At 36.5% G+C, this 17,326-nt stretch overlaps 1 protein-coding gene across 1 annotated transcript in view; it reads left to right on the top strand.

Annotated features, from left to right (window-relative positions):
* Positions 1-1,516: 1,516 nt before the first annotated feature.
* Prkci (protein kinase C iota) overlaps positions 1,517-17,326 on the top strand; it is a 63,912-nt gene continuing 48,102 nt past the window's right edge. Inside the window, exons 1-2 of the mRNA XM_026394985.2 lie at positions 1,517-1,769; positions 15,475-15,596. Of these exons, the coding sequence (XP_026250770.1) occupies positions 1,669-1,769; positions 15,475-15,596 (223 nt within the window). The 5' untranslated portion in view covers positions 1,517-1,668. The remainder of the gene's footprint in view (positions 1,770-15,474; positions 15,597-17,326) is intronic.

Consider the following 17,326-nt stretch of genomic DNA (forward strand, 5'->3'; position numbering starts at 1 on the left):
GCTAAGCGTTATACATAACTCTGATGAGTCAACCCCCTAAGCCTAACTTACTGTCCTAAAGAAAGCTATTTCTTTGAATATTACAAAGCTTTTTTTTTTTTTTTTTTTTTAAATTAGGGATTGAAAACCGGGCCACTTAACCACTGAGCTACATCCCAAACTCTTTTTTATTTTTATTTTGAGATAGGGTCTCATTAAGGTGCGGAGGCTGTCTTTTAACTTGCTACCCTCCTGTGTCAGTGTGGGCCATCGCGCCAGGCTGATTATTCCAACTCTTGGCACGTTTTGGTTCCAAAACAGTCGCAGGGCCTGGATTCATGCCACCAGTAACTGTAGTATTTTTTGTGACAGAGCCAAGACTCGAGGAAAGTGAGAGAGTAAGTTACAGGGACAGATTCTTTCTAATCCTTGGTTAAAACCAGGCGTTGCGGCCCTCAGCAACTCAGTGGGCTGAGGCAGGAGGATTTCAAGTTTTAGGTCAGCCTGAGCAACTTAATGAGACCCTGTCTCAAAATAAAAAAGGACTGGATATGGAGTTCAGTGGTAGTGTGCCCTTGGATTCAATCTCCAGTAACAAACAAACAAACAAACAAAAACACCTCTAGTCCTTGGTCAGCCAGTGTCAATGCAACAAATGTTGCTGTTGTTTTTTTCCATCCAATGACAGTGCACAGGGGTCCAGCTACTAAGGGCCGTGAGGGAAGAAAAGTTTGTCTTCTCTCATATCTTCTGATTGAGTTTCTCCCTTTATTACATTCATTAGTACATTTGTTACATATAATATTAAATTCTTTCCATAAAAGAAGCTTTGCTGAGCAGGTAACCAAATGTTCCCCAAAAGAGGCACTGTCATTTAGATGATTTAAGAATTGGAAGAGAGAATTCATCAGAGAACAAAGTCTGGATCGTGACGAACCCCAGTGATTTCCAGCGCCTTCAGACACCCAAGCTGTATTTCGAATCTCCACGCGGACAGCGCCCGGGGGAGCTAGAGAGTGTGACCATCAGCCCGAAGGCGCGGCACACCACACGTAAGGAACAAGTCCCAGAATCCCACCCGGACTCCAAGTCCCAGAAACCCGCAGGACAAACCTATCCCAGGTGCCAAGAAGGCAAGCTGTGGACGCGACCAAGTTGGGAACTGGGGTGAGATGATGTAGTATTTGACCACGACCATGTTTCCTGCAGGGGAGAGGATTCTTACAGACCGATACTCATAAATGATCTACCGTGGCTCCCACGGAAAGTGCGGTTCTTGGAGGTTTAGGGCTATAACTAGCTGCTCCTTAGCTCTCTTCTTTTTTTCTGGCCCCTCGAGGATGGTTCGGCCCGGCACGAAGGCTCCTTGAACTGGTCGGATGGTTGCGCCCGCCCTCCCCCGGAATGTGGGCCCTGGGAGCCCGCGAGGTGGGAGGGGCGGCAGCGGCGGGGAGGCGTGCTGGGCCCTGGTGGCAGTGGAGGCGGCTGCGGCCGCGGGCGGTGGGAGGAGCCGCGAGGTTCCGGCAGCCCGGGCTAGGCAACCCTTGGGTCGGCGCCGTGGGCGAGGTACGCAGGTAGGCGGGCGAGCGGCCGCCGCTCAGGGATCGGCTCGGGCGGCGGAGTGCAGAGCGGCCCCTGGCGCGCCCCCCGCACCCTCGGCCGCCGGCGTCCAGGCGGGGCTGTGAGGAGATGCCGACCCAGAGGGACAGCAGCACCATGTCCCATACGGTCGGGGGCGGCGGCAGCGGGGACCACTCTCATCAGGTCCGAGTGAAAGCCTACTACCGCGGGTGAGTGTCTCGGAGCAGTGGTGTGGGTGCGAGCAAGGGGAGAGGCCAGCTAGGCTTGGCCTGGAGGAGGGAAGGGTGAGGGGCTGGAGGTGTTGTGGGCGGATTGGGCCGGGCTGGCCGCTGGAGGGGGGGAGGGGGTTGGTGACGAAGTGATCTGGGGAGGAGCAACCTGGCACTGATTGTAGGTACCCCAGGTGTGGTGCCGGGCGGGGGGAGTCGGGGGCTTGAGCGGCAGCGTGGAGTCCGAGAAAGAAGCCTTGGTACAGAGTGTGTGTACCTGATGGGGACGGGTCGCTCCCCTGCCGAGATATCTGCGGGGGCTGTACGTCATTGGTTTAGGTGTGTTTGGGGTTGAGAATTGAAGATTCCTAGTCTTGTCTCAGGTAACCTCGGTTTGCTCAGGGTTTAGAAGACAGGACTGTCTCAGTTGCTGGCCCTTGTGGTTCCCGGCAGGCCTAAAGCCTCTGGTTTTCCAAGTCAGGGTTATCTTTGCCGAGCAAAAGTTCATGGAGTACATCTGAACTATAGTCAGACCAGTATGTTAGATGTAGGAGTCATACCTAGGAGTAAAGTTGGTGGCGTTTTCAAGGATGTGTATTAGGTGTTGTGTCGTCGAGAGTGAGCGGCAAATGTGTAATTAAAATTTTGCGAACCGTTCTGTATTAGTATTGTTTCAAGGACCATCTGATAAGATGAGAAGAGGAAGAGTCACAGCTTTAAATTCTGCTGTCTTTCCTCATATTATTACCTAAGCTGTAAGTACTTTGGTTACCAGAAATAATTCAGTCCTGAGATCATCGTGTTAAATCACATTCTATCATCAGTGACGCACAGTACTCCCCTTCGTTTGAATTTAGCTGTGGTTTGAAATTTTTTGGAAGTAATTACGTTTAGGAGTATTAGTAAGGTGAAAGGCTAGTGTAAGCACAAAGTTTGACACTAAGGATTAACAGAAAACCCGACTGCTTTGGCCCAACTTACTGCTTGTCTAGGCAGAAATAAATTGTTTAAAAAAAAAAAAAAAGAAAAGAAAACACTCAAGGACTGCAAGATTGAAACTGCAGTGCATACTTTTACATTCCTGAGAGGATCAGTGAAGATAACAAACTTTCGAAATGCCTCTCGTTTTGATTTCAAAGAAAATATAATCCCCATATGTCTTATTTATTAGATGTAAGGATTTGCTAGTTTGAAATCAAGAAGCCCCTGTCTTCTGTAAAGGTTGACTGCATTCAGTAGTTTATAGAAAAAACTTCCTTTTTTAAAAATTAATCGATAATTTGATAGATGAGACATTTCATTTTGGAGTATGTTCCCTTTTTATAAAGTTGACAAACAGTCCATGAGTCATTAGATGCAGAAATATAGTTTTTTTAAAGGTGTATGATTATTGATAGTTCAACAAACTAGATTGAGAATAAATACATGCACATGGCAAGAAAGTACAAATTGTGCAGAGATGTAAAATAAAAAGTGTCCCTGTTTCTCCCCTCAACTTCCACAGGTTACCACTGCTGGCAATTTATTTCTAGTTTTTCTGAAGGTTGAATTTATTACTTTCAAAGTTGTACTTTCATTTCTTGATGTATCAATTTCAGATTGTATTTGATTCTTTTCATTAGAAAGATGAGAAATTAAGTGCACAGTACCTTTGTCTCCTGTCCTTCTAGTGCCTTTCATGTTTTGGCTGTTAAGATATTTAGTTCTCTGTGTTACCTTCATGGTTTTAAATAATCTAAAATCTTGACTAAAATTTTGATGGCATCCAGTGACTCTGAAAGATAAATTAATGCTTCTTCATTTTTCCTACTTTTACTTAATAAGTGTAAATAAACATAAGTTAAAAATATTGTAAATGTCTCCTTGTCTCCATCCTCCTTTTTTATTTTGGTGGTTTGAGGATTGAACCCATAGCCTCCTGCATGCCAGCCAAGTGCTCTACTAGTGAGCTACATTCACTGCAAAGGTTCTCTTTTGGAAAGAAATCAGTCTGTTGTGCTCAGATATAGACATTCTATAGATATTTTCTTCACTTACTGATCCAATTACAAAAAAGAAGACACTAAGGACATACAACTTTTTAGTTGTTTTAATTAAAATTTGTCTAAGACATTCAAGTTAATTTGTTTTTGTTTTTGATGGTACAAGGAATTGAACCCAGGGCCTCCTATCACTGAGGTACATTCCCAGTCCTAATGTTATCTTTTAAAACTTAGAAAATTTGCTAAGGAAAGACACAATAACCTCTTGCCCTTTTGTGCCTTTTGTTCTATAAAAGCTTTCTAATACTACCTTTATTTCAAGACATCAGCACTCTCTAAACTGTACAAATTTCTGTCCTCTGATATTAGGTCTTTTAATATTATGTTTATTCACAATAGTCTAACCTGATGATTATAGTAGTATATAGTCAGCTGTTCATTAATATATATGAAACTAAAATGAGTCACCAATGAAGGGTAGTTAATAAACAGATTGGCTAATGGAATACCTACCTGTTATTAAAATAGAACATCCCTTCTTTATACTCAAAAATATAAGGACAATTGCATTTAAAAAGGTTTTCTTTTCCATTAGATCTCTTGAACAGGCATTATCACTTAACTTTTCCTGTACTCCCTTATAATAGTGTTTCTTTACAATGAATGTTGAATCTTGAGATAACCAGATTTCTTAAATGAATAAATTGCCTTCTCCCTTCAGCGATATGTATGATATTCTTATTCTGCTGAATTTGATCCTTGTGAAAGTGTGATATAATCAACATTTAATTTGATTTTTCTCCCCTAGTTTTCAAGCAGGTGATTAATAGCACTGAGAATCTGATTTTTATGGAGACCAACCTAAGGGTTGCTGTCTCATGGCCAGCACCCTTCTTTTTCTAACATGAGAGCTTTTCAGTGAGTGGCCTTCTTCAATCATTACCTAGTGGTATTAGTTCAGAGGAAGAGAAACAGGTTTTGTTAGTTAGTGATAGATTGCTATTGTATGTGCATATCCTTATATAAAGTTATTTGATATTATGGGGTGGAATTTAACCACATAATGTCTGGATTACTCATATCCATATGGCATTATATGTTATGAGAAATTTTGCAAATAACTTTAAAAAATGCTTTTTTAAACTGCTGTTGTTGAACAGTGATAACAAACCATAGGATACCTTCTGTGCACATTTAGAAACAAAAAGGATCGCTAACTCCTTTTTTTTCCCCTCTTTTGGTGGTACTGGAGGTCAAACCTAGGACCTGACACGTGCTAAGTAGGTGCTCTGTCACCAACCTGCATCCCCAGTTAAGATTGTTAACTCTGCATATTTGGGCTTTATAGCTGGTTTGGTGAAGGAGCGTGTAGGATTTTTCTCACTGTAAACAAGTCTTGTCAAGACTTGTTTCGAAAAGTGTTGCAAAATTATTTTGAGAATATAGTTTAGTAATGGTTCTGAGAAAATAAAAACAGTGTCTTGAGTTAAGCATTGGGGGAATGGTAGCAGGTTGATCCTAGAGATTTTGGCATAGCACTCAGCCATAGGGCAGCTGATCCATAGTTTGGCCAGAGAGAAAAAAATAGGACAAGGTGGCCTACTGCCAAATGAAAAAAAGAGAGAGAGAGAGAGAGAGAGAGAGACAGCAAAAGAGAAAAGAAAAAGAAACCCTCTCAGAAATTTGAATGAAATAATATGGAGATAAATTCTTGTCAAGCACTGGGGACTAAAGCCAAAGAGTTGGAGAACAAGGCAGGTGAGGCCAGAACTGACTATATGCAAACTAAAGGTCTAAATATACAAGAGCTGACAAGGAAGAAGCATTCTGTACAGAAAATTCTCCTAGAGGTCCTTAGTTGTGATAGCTTTCTCATGGAACTCCTAGGCCTACCCCACCAATTTGGGTATAGGGGATTGAACCAGGGGTATTTAATCACTGAGCCATATCCTCAGCCTGAGACAGGGGGTCTCACTAAGTTGCTTAGGGCTTTACTGAGTTGCTGAGGCTGACTTTGAATTTGCAATCCTCCTGCCTCATCCTGCCAAGCTTCCGAGATTACAGGCATATGCCATCTCACCTGGCCTAGGCCCAGGCCCCATTTCAAAGGTAACTTGAGTGACTGGTTTTTTAAAAAAATATTATTATTATTTTAATATTTATTTTTCTTTTTAGTTGGAGTTGGACACAATCAGCTATGTCCCCAACCCGATTAAATCTTTTTTTTCCCCCTGATTGATGAACATTTGAAGTTGTCTTCATTAAGTCACTACTTTAAGTAATATTAGAGGAGCATCCTTATATTTAATATATTTGCAAACAAGGCCGAAGATATTCTCATTTTAAAATTTGACATTTTCTTCCTCAAAACTTAATTTACATTCTCAGAAGCAGTATGTGAGTGACGCTGTTTCTTTATGCTTTCATTGCATGTTATGTGTCTTTTAAGTTTTTGACCATTGGATCAGCAAAACAGTAACTTTCTAACAAGTATGCTTTTTTTAGGGGGTAGGGGGATACAGGGGATTGAGCCCAGAGGCACTTAACCACTGAGCCATATCTCCAGCCCTTTTTGTATTTTCTTTACAGACAGGGTCTCCCTGAGTTACTTAGAGCTTCACTAAGTTGTTGAGACTGGCTTTGAAACTTGCAATCCTCTTGCCTCAGCCTCCTGAGCCACTGGAATTACAGGCATGCGCCACTGTGCCCAGCACAAGTATTCGTTTATACATTATTTTTAAACTAATTTTATTGGTATATTATAATTATACATAATAGTGGAATTTGTTGTGACATTTGTAAATGTATATAATTTGGTCAATTTTATTCCACAGTACCTTCACTTTCCCTCAAGTCCTTTCTTACACTGGTCCTCTTTTTCTAATCTCTGGTCTCTGTTTGACTTTGATGAGATTCCCCAACTTCCTTTATTTTATTCATTTGTTTATTTGTGGTGCTGAGAGTTGAACCCACTCTTCACACGTGCTGGCCAAGTGCTCCACCACTGAACCACAACCCCAGCCCTATGCAGCTTTTTAAAGTATTATCTTTTCAAAGAATGGTATTTGGAAATTTAATCATCTGTAGTATTCTGATAAAACTTATTTTTAAAAAATTTATTCTAATGTTGCTTTTATTTGCTTATTTATTTGATGATAGTGGTGATTGACTCTAGCAATGCTGTACCACTGAGTTACATCCCCAGCCCTTTATATTTTCATTTTGATAGAGGGTTTCACTAAATTTCTGAGGCTGCCCCTGAATTTTTGATCCTCCTGCCTCTTCCTCCCGAGTCATTGGGATTAGAGGCATACACTCATTACTGCACTCAGCTAAAAATTTGTTCTAATGCCAATTTTGAAGAGGTCATCCTTTCACCACTGATTTGAAATTACAACTTTGTTATATGCTGTTGCTTTTCTGTTTCATTAGTTTTTTAGAGTGAAATCAGTTTTTGTATATGCTAGGATTGGCTAATTATTGTAATATTATAGTTAATTTTACTGTGTTAGGAAAAGTCTATTTTATTAATTTTCTATTTCCAAATTTTCTTGGCTATTCTTGTGCATTTTCTTGCCCAGATGAATTTTAGATGGTTTTCATAAGTTCAAAACAAAAATCCCCTATTGTTATTTTGATTTGGAATCATATTGAGTATATTAATGTATAGATTAATTTGAAAGTTTATAATTTTATCATACAGAGCTGGCTTTATAAGTATGTGATATCCACCTATTCTTTTCTTTCATATTTTTCAGCAAGGTTTTATAGTTCCTATTCCACTCTTACATATTTCCTGATGAGTTTATTCATATATAATTTTGTTGCTTTCATGAATGGGACCTTTTATTCTTAAAGGCTTACTATGTACCATCTTTTTTTTTTTTTTCCTATTTCCTATTTTTTTTTTTCCTATTTCTTTTGCTTGCTTGCTTGTTTCTTGTTTTCTGTTTTGTTTTGTTTTTGAGTTGGAGAGTTGCTATGTTGCCCTGTTTTTTTTTTTTTTAACTTCTCCTGAGTAGCTGAAATTATAGGACACACCACCTTACTTGGCTTTATACTCTCCATTTCTGTATGATTAAATTGAATTGGCTACTTTATTAACAATTTATTGGTTAACTGTCTTAGAATTTATAGGTCAATAATGTACCAGTTTTAAAAGTAGACAAAAGTGATAGTTTTGCCTTCATTTCTCTGTATCTTACCATCTGGCTAGAATTTTCCAGATAATGTTGAGTTGAAGTTCCAGCAGTGGTCTTTTATCATAATGAAATAGATTGATAAGAAGAAAATTTCATAGAGTGTCTTCAAAGATAACCTACCCTCCTTTTCTCTTTGAAATATGTTCAAGAACATACTTTTATAATGTACCTACCCTCTTTCCAACTATGGCAAATATTTTGTGCTTGTTTTAATTTAATCTTCACAGTGATGCTCAAGGGAGATATCATTATCTCCATTTTACAGATTTTAGTATTGAAATTCAGTGACAATACAAAACTGGGTTTTAAGCTTCAAACAAAATTTCTGTTTTCCCTTTTTCTGTGTCGATGGGGCTTTAGAACACAGCCTTTTTGTTTTATTTTAAAATTCTTACTGTTGTTATTTTTGAGCCCATTTTCTGTCTTCTAGATGTTAAAAACTGGAAGTTGCTTTGTGACTTTTTTTTGTAACTAACAGTTAATTTGAAGGTTGCTAATTTGAGATTATATGACTATTTCATTCTCCCCAAACCTTATATCCAGTGGTTTTAGCATCCATGGATAATCTAGCTTCAACCAATGTTTATACTGGTGTTTACAAATAATTTTTTTTCCTAAATAGACTGTTATTTAAGAGAAAAGCTTATGTTGAAAATAGCAGAACTGACTATGATTCTTTTGGGGTTATTTTTTAAAACATTAGAAAAACTTTAGAATTTTTATTAGAACATAGGAAATTGAATGCTTAAAGCAGTTTGTCTTCTGAAGCCTGACAGCAAAATTAAAAATGCTTTTTTCTTCCTTTTCACTTTTTAAGTAAAACTAAATCCAAATTTGCCATTTTAGGAATCTTTGTGGCAAAGATCAGTTTTTTTTTTCCCTTTCTTTCTGGTTTTTGAACTTAAACCAGAAAATTCTCCATGCATATTTTTTAAAAAAAAATACCTTTACAATGTAAAATCTTTATTTTGCAGCTCATTTTTAGCTTTGCTACTATAATAAAGACCTGGTGATTGTGGAGTGTTATGCTCATGGTACTTTTCCCGTTATTTAGAGAAATGTTTACATAAAACTTTCTTAAATGTTTTAGTTCCTAGCACTTAACCTATTAAGTCCTAAGTCTTCCATTCTATGGATTTTTCAATGCAGTTGGTTGGAAATAATAGGTGGGAAATAATAAAATAGGTTGGAAATAATAATCTAGAGCTTAAATATTATTTTATTAATTAATATTGATCAATATTGTTGACTAATTAGCACATTATAATTATATTCTTATTAGTATAATTATGTTATATGTTATATACTATATTTAAGTTTTTATAGGTGTTCCACATCGGAACAATGGGAAAAAAATGGGTTAAGGATTGGTAGTGATAAAGCATAATTCCTTCATTGAATCTCTTAAAATTGTACATACTGATGCTTTTTTAAGAATTACACAGATATTTTAAAAATATTCGTTTCTTCTAATAAACATTTGTTACCTCTTAAAAAGCCAGGTTTCTGAAAATTCTTGTTACTTACAGATATGCTTACTACATGTTAATTCCTGGTGGATTTTAATAAGGGAGTCCTATTTTGATGATATCCAATACTATTTTCCTTCCCTTGCACTCAAGAAAGATACTTTCATATTTGTTTTTTGCTAGAGAAATTCTATAGAATTCTTTTCTTGTCTTCTAACTTAATTCCAAAATACGTTCTCCCAAATCCTTATGACTTCATAGAAGGCACTTTAAAAGAAAAATTGCTTTGAGACAAGAAGATTCTCTTTTAATGTTTTAGAAGAAGGAACTATTTTCTGTTTTTATTTTCTTTTTTAATATTTTTAAAATTTAAAACTATTTTTGTTTATAAAACTTATTTTAACTTGTTTAATATCTTTAAATTTACTTAGGAAATAAATTTGATGGCAAAATACCTCTACATGGTAGAGAAATTGAAAGTCTCTTTCATTCAGAAGTCTCCCTTAAAGTATGACTTTTTAAATGTTTTGTTTCCTCCAACCACCCACAGTTAACAACTTTTAAATATTATCTTGTTCTATTATATCTGTTGCTCACTATGAAAGATGGGAATTTAGCACTGTATTTTCTCTGACCATGCTTAATTTTCCTTGTTATACTTGTGACTTTTTTGTTTGTTTGTGTTTTGGAGGTGGGTACTGGGGATTGAACCCAGAGGTGCTCTACCACTGAATCACATCCCCAGCCCTATTTTGTATTTTATTTAGAGACAGGGTCTCACTGAGTTGCTTAGGGTCTTGCTAAATTGCTGATGCTAGCTTTGAACTTGTGATCCTCCTGCCTCAGCCTCCTGAGCTGCTGGGATTACAGGCTTGCACCACTGTACTGGCTATATTTGTAACTTAAATAATATACCTTTCTGTACTTCAATTTTTAGTCATGGCTACATAATTTTTTTTCCATTTAAGTGTATAGTTTAGTGGTGTTAACTATATTCACATTGTCATGCAGTCAATCTCTAGAACTTTTTCATTTTGTAAAACGGAAACTTTCTATCCATTAGAAAACTACCTTTCCTCCTCCATGGCAATCACCATTCTGTTTTCCATTTCAATGAATTTGACCACTGTAAGTACCTCATATCAGTAGTTCCAAGTATTTGTTTTTTGGTGACTGAGTATTTCATTTAACATAATATTTTCAATATTCATTAATGTTATAATATATGTTTCCTTCCTTGTTGAGGTTTCTTTTTTGAGACTTACATAATATTCCATTTTATGTAAGTACACTTATTTATTCATCCATCAATGGGCTAGTGCCATCTTTTGACTCTTATGAATAATGCTGCCATGAATATGGGTATGCAAGTATCTGTTTACGATCTTGTTTTCAATTCTTTTTCATATATACCTAGAAGTAGAATTGCTAGATTATGTGGAAAATCTGTTTTTAATTTTTTGAGTAACTTCTGCACTGTTTTTCAGAGTTGATGCACCCTTTTACATTTCTAATGTGCAAGTCTTCTGGATCCCCGCATCCCTGCTAACATTTATTTATTCTGGGTTTTTGTTGTTTGTTTTGTTTGTTTCTTCTCTTTTTTTAAAAAAAAAATATATTTATTTTTTAGGTGTAGATGGACACAACACAATGCCTTTATTTTTATGTGGTGCTGAGGATCGAACCCAGGTCCCGCCCATCCTAGGCTAGTGCTCTACTGCTGAGCCACAATCCCAGCACTGTTTGTTCTCTTTTCTTTTTGCAATATTGGGGATTGAACTCAGAGGCATTTTACCACTGAGCTACATCCCCAACTCTTTTTCTTATTTGAAACAATATCTGAGTTGCCCAGGCTGGCCTTCAACCTGAGATCCTCCTGCCTCAGCCTCCTGAGTAACTGGAATTACAGGCTGTGTCTCTTATCCCAGCCTCCCTGTTTTTTTTTTTTTTTTGATAGTATCCATCTTAATGGCTGTGAGGTGATACTTCATTTACTTTTAGTTTTCAGTTTCCTAATGATTAATGATGTTGAGCATCTTTCATATGGTTATTGGCTATTTGTGTATCCTCTTTGGAAAGATTTCTGTTCAAATCATCTTTTGCTTATTTTTAAATTGTTTTTTTTCCCCCTACTTTTAAAATTTTCAGTTTTAGATAGTGGATTGACACTAGAAGAGAGACATTTTTGAATTTACATTTCCTTTAACTTTTTCCACATCTTGATTTCTTTGTAAATTTTACATTGTAAAGGTTTAAACATTATCCTATTCTTTAAGTCATAAAATGTTCCTTAGCCTTTTGTAAAATACATTTATAAGATGAAGTGCCAAGAAGTGTGATTAAATGCTTAGAGAGGGAAAAATAATCTTATGTCAATAAAACATTTTTCTTTTAAAAGTTTCTCTTTGATGTTTTGGGCTGGAATGTTTTCTTGATCATATTTATCCCATCTGTTTTTAATCATCTAGGGTTTTCTCATTCTTTCTGTTCTGCTTCTGGTTCCTTTTTTGTTATTAAGACTTTAGTAATTTGTTGTTTCAGTTTTCTGTCATGTCAGTGGACCCTTAGGAAGAAAGCAACAAAGATATGTTTACTTCAGCTATATTAGAAGTGTTGTATGTTGCTTTTAGAAGGTAGAATTAACTGAAAAAATGAAAAAAGGCAGGGGGGCAGGGCCAGGTATAGAGCTCAGTAGTAGTGAACTCTTGACTGTTATGCACAAGGCCATGGGTTTAAGCCTCAGTACCACTAAAAAAAGAAAGAACAGAAAAAGAAAAGTAGAAAGGGGGCCGGTGTAGCTCAGTGGTAGAGTATTTGCCTAGCATGTGTGAGGCACTGGGTTCAATCCTCAGTACCACACAAAAATAAATAAAATAAAGGTATTGTGTCCATCTATAACTAAGAAAAAAGTTTTTAAAAGATAGAAGGTAAAATTATTTTTGTCACTCTAGTGAGGTTTCGCTCCTAGAGTACTGTATGAAATAGAATTTTTAAAAATTATTATTAAATACATATAAATATGCTATTTTCTAGGTATTATTCCAAGTATTACAAATGTTAATTAAGTAAACTTATTAATCCTCATTATGTCATCTGAGGTATTATTATTCCTATCTTATAGATGAGAAAATTAAGGCATAAAGAAGTTAAGTAACTAACTCACTTCAGGTCACACACTAGCTGGTAAGTAATAGAGCCTGGATTCAAACCCAAACATGCCAGATCTGGTGGTGCATGCCTGTAATCCCAGCAGCTCCAGAGGCTGAGGCAGGAGCATCATGAGTTCAAAGCCATCCTTAGCAATTTAGTGAGGCCCTAAGCAAGTTAGTTAGATCCTGTCTCTAAAAATATATATAAAAGAGCTGGGCATGTGGCTCAATGGTTAAGCACCCCTGGGTTTATTCGCCAGTGCCAAAAACACCCCTAAATATTTTGGTTTTAGATTTCAGAGTTTTAACCACTATATTGGGACTACCTCTCATATGCCTTTCTGGGATGCTTTTAATTTCTTTGTACTTCCTTAGAGTCCAACATATGACACCTCTCTTCATTGAACATAAACTACTTGAACATCCACTGTTGGTCAGAAGCTGCTTAAGGTAGTGGTAACACAGTATCAGTAAAATAAAGTACCTAATCTTCCCTTGTGTGCCTTTTAAATAAATTTGCAAGATGGGATTCTGTGTGTCTAGTCTGACAGTTACTGTAAAGATTAAATAAGATAAAGGCTTGTTAAACACCTCAAGCATAATAAGTATTATAAGTATTCTGTAAATGTTTATAGAAAAAGAAAACATAATAATAGTGCATTTGCTTGTACTGGGGAACAGGGCTTCACACATCCAGGCAGGTGCTGTACTAGCTACATCCCAGATCTGAAAGTATTTCTTCTGCATTCAGTTGGGAGATATTTGAGTTCCTATTATCTTCTAGTTGTTTACAATTTAGTAGAAGATGTGTTATCAGTATATGGTGAGTTGATGGTATGATACCTGTTGGACAGTTTAATGGAAGTTTTAGGGCCCATCACAGAGTAGTTTCCCTCATTCACCACCATACACTGAGCCCTAAACTGAGGGAATGTCTGGATTAGACTTGAATAATTAATATCTAAATGTGTGGGGTTGTGAGTAAATCAGAGTTGGAAGTGGCGGATCCAGTGGAAAATAGAAATTAGAACCAGATTATCAAAAGTTGTAAGTACCACACAGAGTTGAAATTACAAATTTATTTATTTATTTATTTTTAAAGAGAGAGTGAGAGAGGAGAGAGAGAGAGAGAGAGAGAGAGAGAGAGAGAATTTTTAATATTTATTTTTTAGTTCTCGGCGGACACAACATCTTTGTTGGTATGTGGTGCTGAGGATCGAACCCAGGCCGCATGCACGCCAGGCGAGCGCGCTACCGCTTGAGCCACATCCCCAGCCCGTGAAATTACAAATTTAGAAGATCTCTATATGAACATAGTAGTTAAAACACTGAATGTGAATTAGATTTCAGAGAGAGAATGAATGAATGTGAGAGAAGGTATAAAGAATGTCTTGTGATCAAAGACAAAAGGAGACACAAGTGTTCAGAATGGTAGACAGAGTCAGGGAAGCATATTGTTATAAAGGCCAAGGCCACAGAGTTCTGAGGGGCAGAAAAGTACAGGTGCTTGGTAAAATAATGATAACCAAGAAAAGGCCATTTGATTTCTATTCTTGTTTGGCTTTCTGTTTACCTTTGTAGTATTGAAAGACTTCAGCTGTAACTTTTTTTGCAGATAACTAAAATTTTAATTTCTTATTTCCTATTCTGTGTTCCAACTACCCAAGTTAGTTCACAGTACTGTCATTTCCATTTATTTATTCTGTGTAGGCTCTGCTTTGGCTACTAGGAGGATTTTGATGAAAAAGTCCTTGCTTTCACCTTTACCAAGCTTATATTTTAGCTGGGACAGATGGTGGACTATAAGCATTTGTATATCTATCCAGTGGTAGGGAAAATAGGTTGTAGAGGAAGCTGGAGCCAGTTCATATGGTTCCCTTGTGAACCCTGCTAAGGACTTTGGATGTTGCTCTGCATGACTATATATGCATTTGAATAGTTTAAAACAGAGGAAGGACATGAACTACATTAATTTTGTAAAAACTTTAGAACACAGTCTGATACATAGGGATCACTGTGTAAGTGTTAAATAAAGAAATTTTCAATCTATTTAACTTGCATTTGAGTGGATCACTGTGGCTATTATGTGGAGATTAGGTCATAGGAAACCTTCTGCTGGCTCTGGAGAAAACCACAAGCCTGTACTTTAAAACATTTTCTTACACTTTTAAATCTTATAGTGAATATCTGCTCTGTGAATTTATTTAAACTCTTGTTCATCTAATGCTGATCCAAAGGAAATACATATTGTATGTCTCTTCCTATATGTTTTGGGTTACTTACCTTAAAATATGAGTCACTTTAAAACCAATTTTGGCAAACTGTAATTCTTATGGGTAAAAGGTGAAAATGAAGGCAGAGAGATCTAGAAATTATGCTGTACAAATAATGATTAACAGATTTATTGGTGGTTAATCTGTGAAAGTCAAGGCTAGTGGGCATAACATGACAGAAGGGCATCTCTTGGATGAAGGGTAGACTTTTAGGGGAAGGGAGATATGGGACTGGTGTTTGAAACAGATTTCAGTTAAACATAAAGTAGAAGCTTATATAGAGAGCCGTTCAAGAGCAGAACAAAATTCCTCCCGAAGGAGTAAAGGTCTGATAACTAATGTTAAGGCAAAAGTAGGGCTGTCATCTGTTAGAACAGCTAGAGTAGGCTTTCTCAATGAGGGGAGATTGAATTAAGGTTTCTCATTAATCCAACATCTTTGTCTTAAGAAATTTAATATTGATATTTAAATTTTTCCTTTATAAAACTATAAAGGATAGTTTTCTGGAAGTAGTACATGCTGATGCACACACAAGTTGGCTAAACTTCATCAAGTTATTAAGCATTCAATAATATATAGATTATTATAGTTTAATTCATTTTCAAACTTAAAACTCCTTTTCTTTTTCAGGGATATCATGATAACACACTTTGAGCCTTCCATCTCCTTTGAGGGTCTTTGCAATGAGGTTCGAGACATGTGTTCTTTTGACAATGAACAGCTTTTTACCATGAAATGGATAGATGAGGAAGGTGAGTGGTAAAGAGAGGGCTGCCTATGTTAGCATCTGATTTAAGATATTATTCTGCCATTTTGTTTTAAAAATATAATAAAAGTGTTCTAATAAATTTAAGGGAGAAAGGTAGATCAGGAATTTAATGTCTTTCTTATTTTTTCTTAAAGTATTTAAAAGAGTACTATAAAGCACAATCTTTGTTTTACCATTTTTTACTCCAAAATGAAGTAAATTTAATTTGATTTTTTTTTCAGCAGTAAGGTAAATATCTAATCAAATAGCGCAACATTTTCTTTAATTTGTAATATAAATGTTGTATCATATTTTAAGAAATTACCTACTTTTAACTGAATGCTACCATAAAATATTATGGAATCAAAGTGATTGTGATAACCATTATTTCAAAGTAATGTCAGAAACTTGATACCTTAGTGACTTGTCTTCCAAAGCATTTATAGAATACCAGTGTGCTGATAGATACTTCCTACTCAAACTCAGAGTCTGATAGGGAGATGGCTGTATGTATAGCAAATGTGATGAATTCTGGAACATATAAACACAGGTCTTCAGGGAATACAAAAGAAGTAGTACCTATACCTACCTGAAATATCTTCAATGTTTGAACTAAACCTATTATAGAGAATAAAAGTTTTAGGGATGGAGGAGGTTGGGAAAACTATGTAGGATAAGAATAGAGTATAAAAGGGCACAGAGGTATGAAATACATAATTCACAAAAGATCAAGTTATTCACTAAAGATCAAGTATAGGTAGTTACAAACTTGGTCTAGATCCTTATAACTCAAAGTTGTGATCTGCAGAACTTAACTAGAAAGGGGGGCTCTCAGTCTCCATCTTACTCTGCTGAATTAGAGTTCACATTTTAGCAGGATCCACTGGTGAATTGCATGCATATGCAAGTTTGAGAAATACAGGACTGGATCTCAAAAGACATTACAAACTATATTAGACTTTATTTTACATGATAGAGTGTAATTAAAAGTTACTCTAAATACATTACTTTTGTATAATGGTTTTCTGTTAATTGAAATACAAGTAAATTTTATTTTGAGTAATATGATTATAATGTTTAGCTCAATATTTGGAGCCATTTTTGGTATCAGGAGCTCTGGACAGACATTACTCCAGTTCCAGGTTACTAGTAATTCAAATGCATTTTCATTTCTTAAACAAGTTTTTAAAAGTTTCTCGAAAGTATTCAGTGTTAACTGTTTTAGGAAAAAAAAGTAGTATAGATATTTATGAAATTTAAAAGAAAACCTCCTATTTGTCCTTGTTACCTCTCCTTCCTCACCAATACTAGTTGTAAAAGAAGAATTACTTGTAACAGCTTATTATATATCTTTCTAGACAATTTCTGTTTTAGTCAGCTTTTTTGCTGCTGTAACTAAAGGATCTGACCAGAACAACTGTAAGAAAGAAAAATCTATTTGAGGGCTCATGGTTTTAGAGGTCTTAATCCATAGAAGGCTAGTTTCATTCCTCAGGGCTCCGGGTGAGGCTGAACATCATGGTGGGAGAGGGTGGCAGAGGGAAGCAGCTCATATCACGGTGTTCTGGAAGTGCAGAGAGACTCTACTTATCATATTTAAAATACGTAAACCATAGCCACACCCCAATTCCCACCTCCTTTAGCCATACCCTACCACTTTAGTTTAGGGGTTAACTCACTGGTTAACCTAAGGCTATAACCCAATCATTTCTCTTCCAGATCTTTTGCATTGTC

The sequence above is a fragment of the Urocitellus parryii genome, chromosome 2 (genome assembly GCF_045843805.1).
Source record: "Urocitellus parryii isolate mUroPar1 chromosome 2, mUroPar1.hap1, whole genome shotgun sequence".
In the NCBI taxonomy this organism is placed as follows: Eukaryota; Metazoa; Chordata; class Mammalia; order Rodentia; family Sciuridae; genus Urocitellus; species Urocitellus parryii.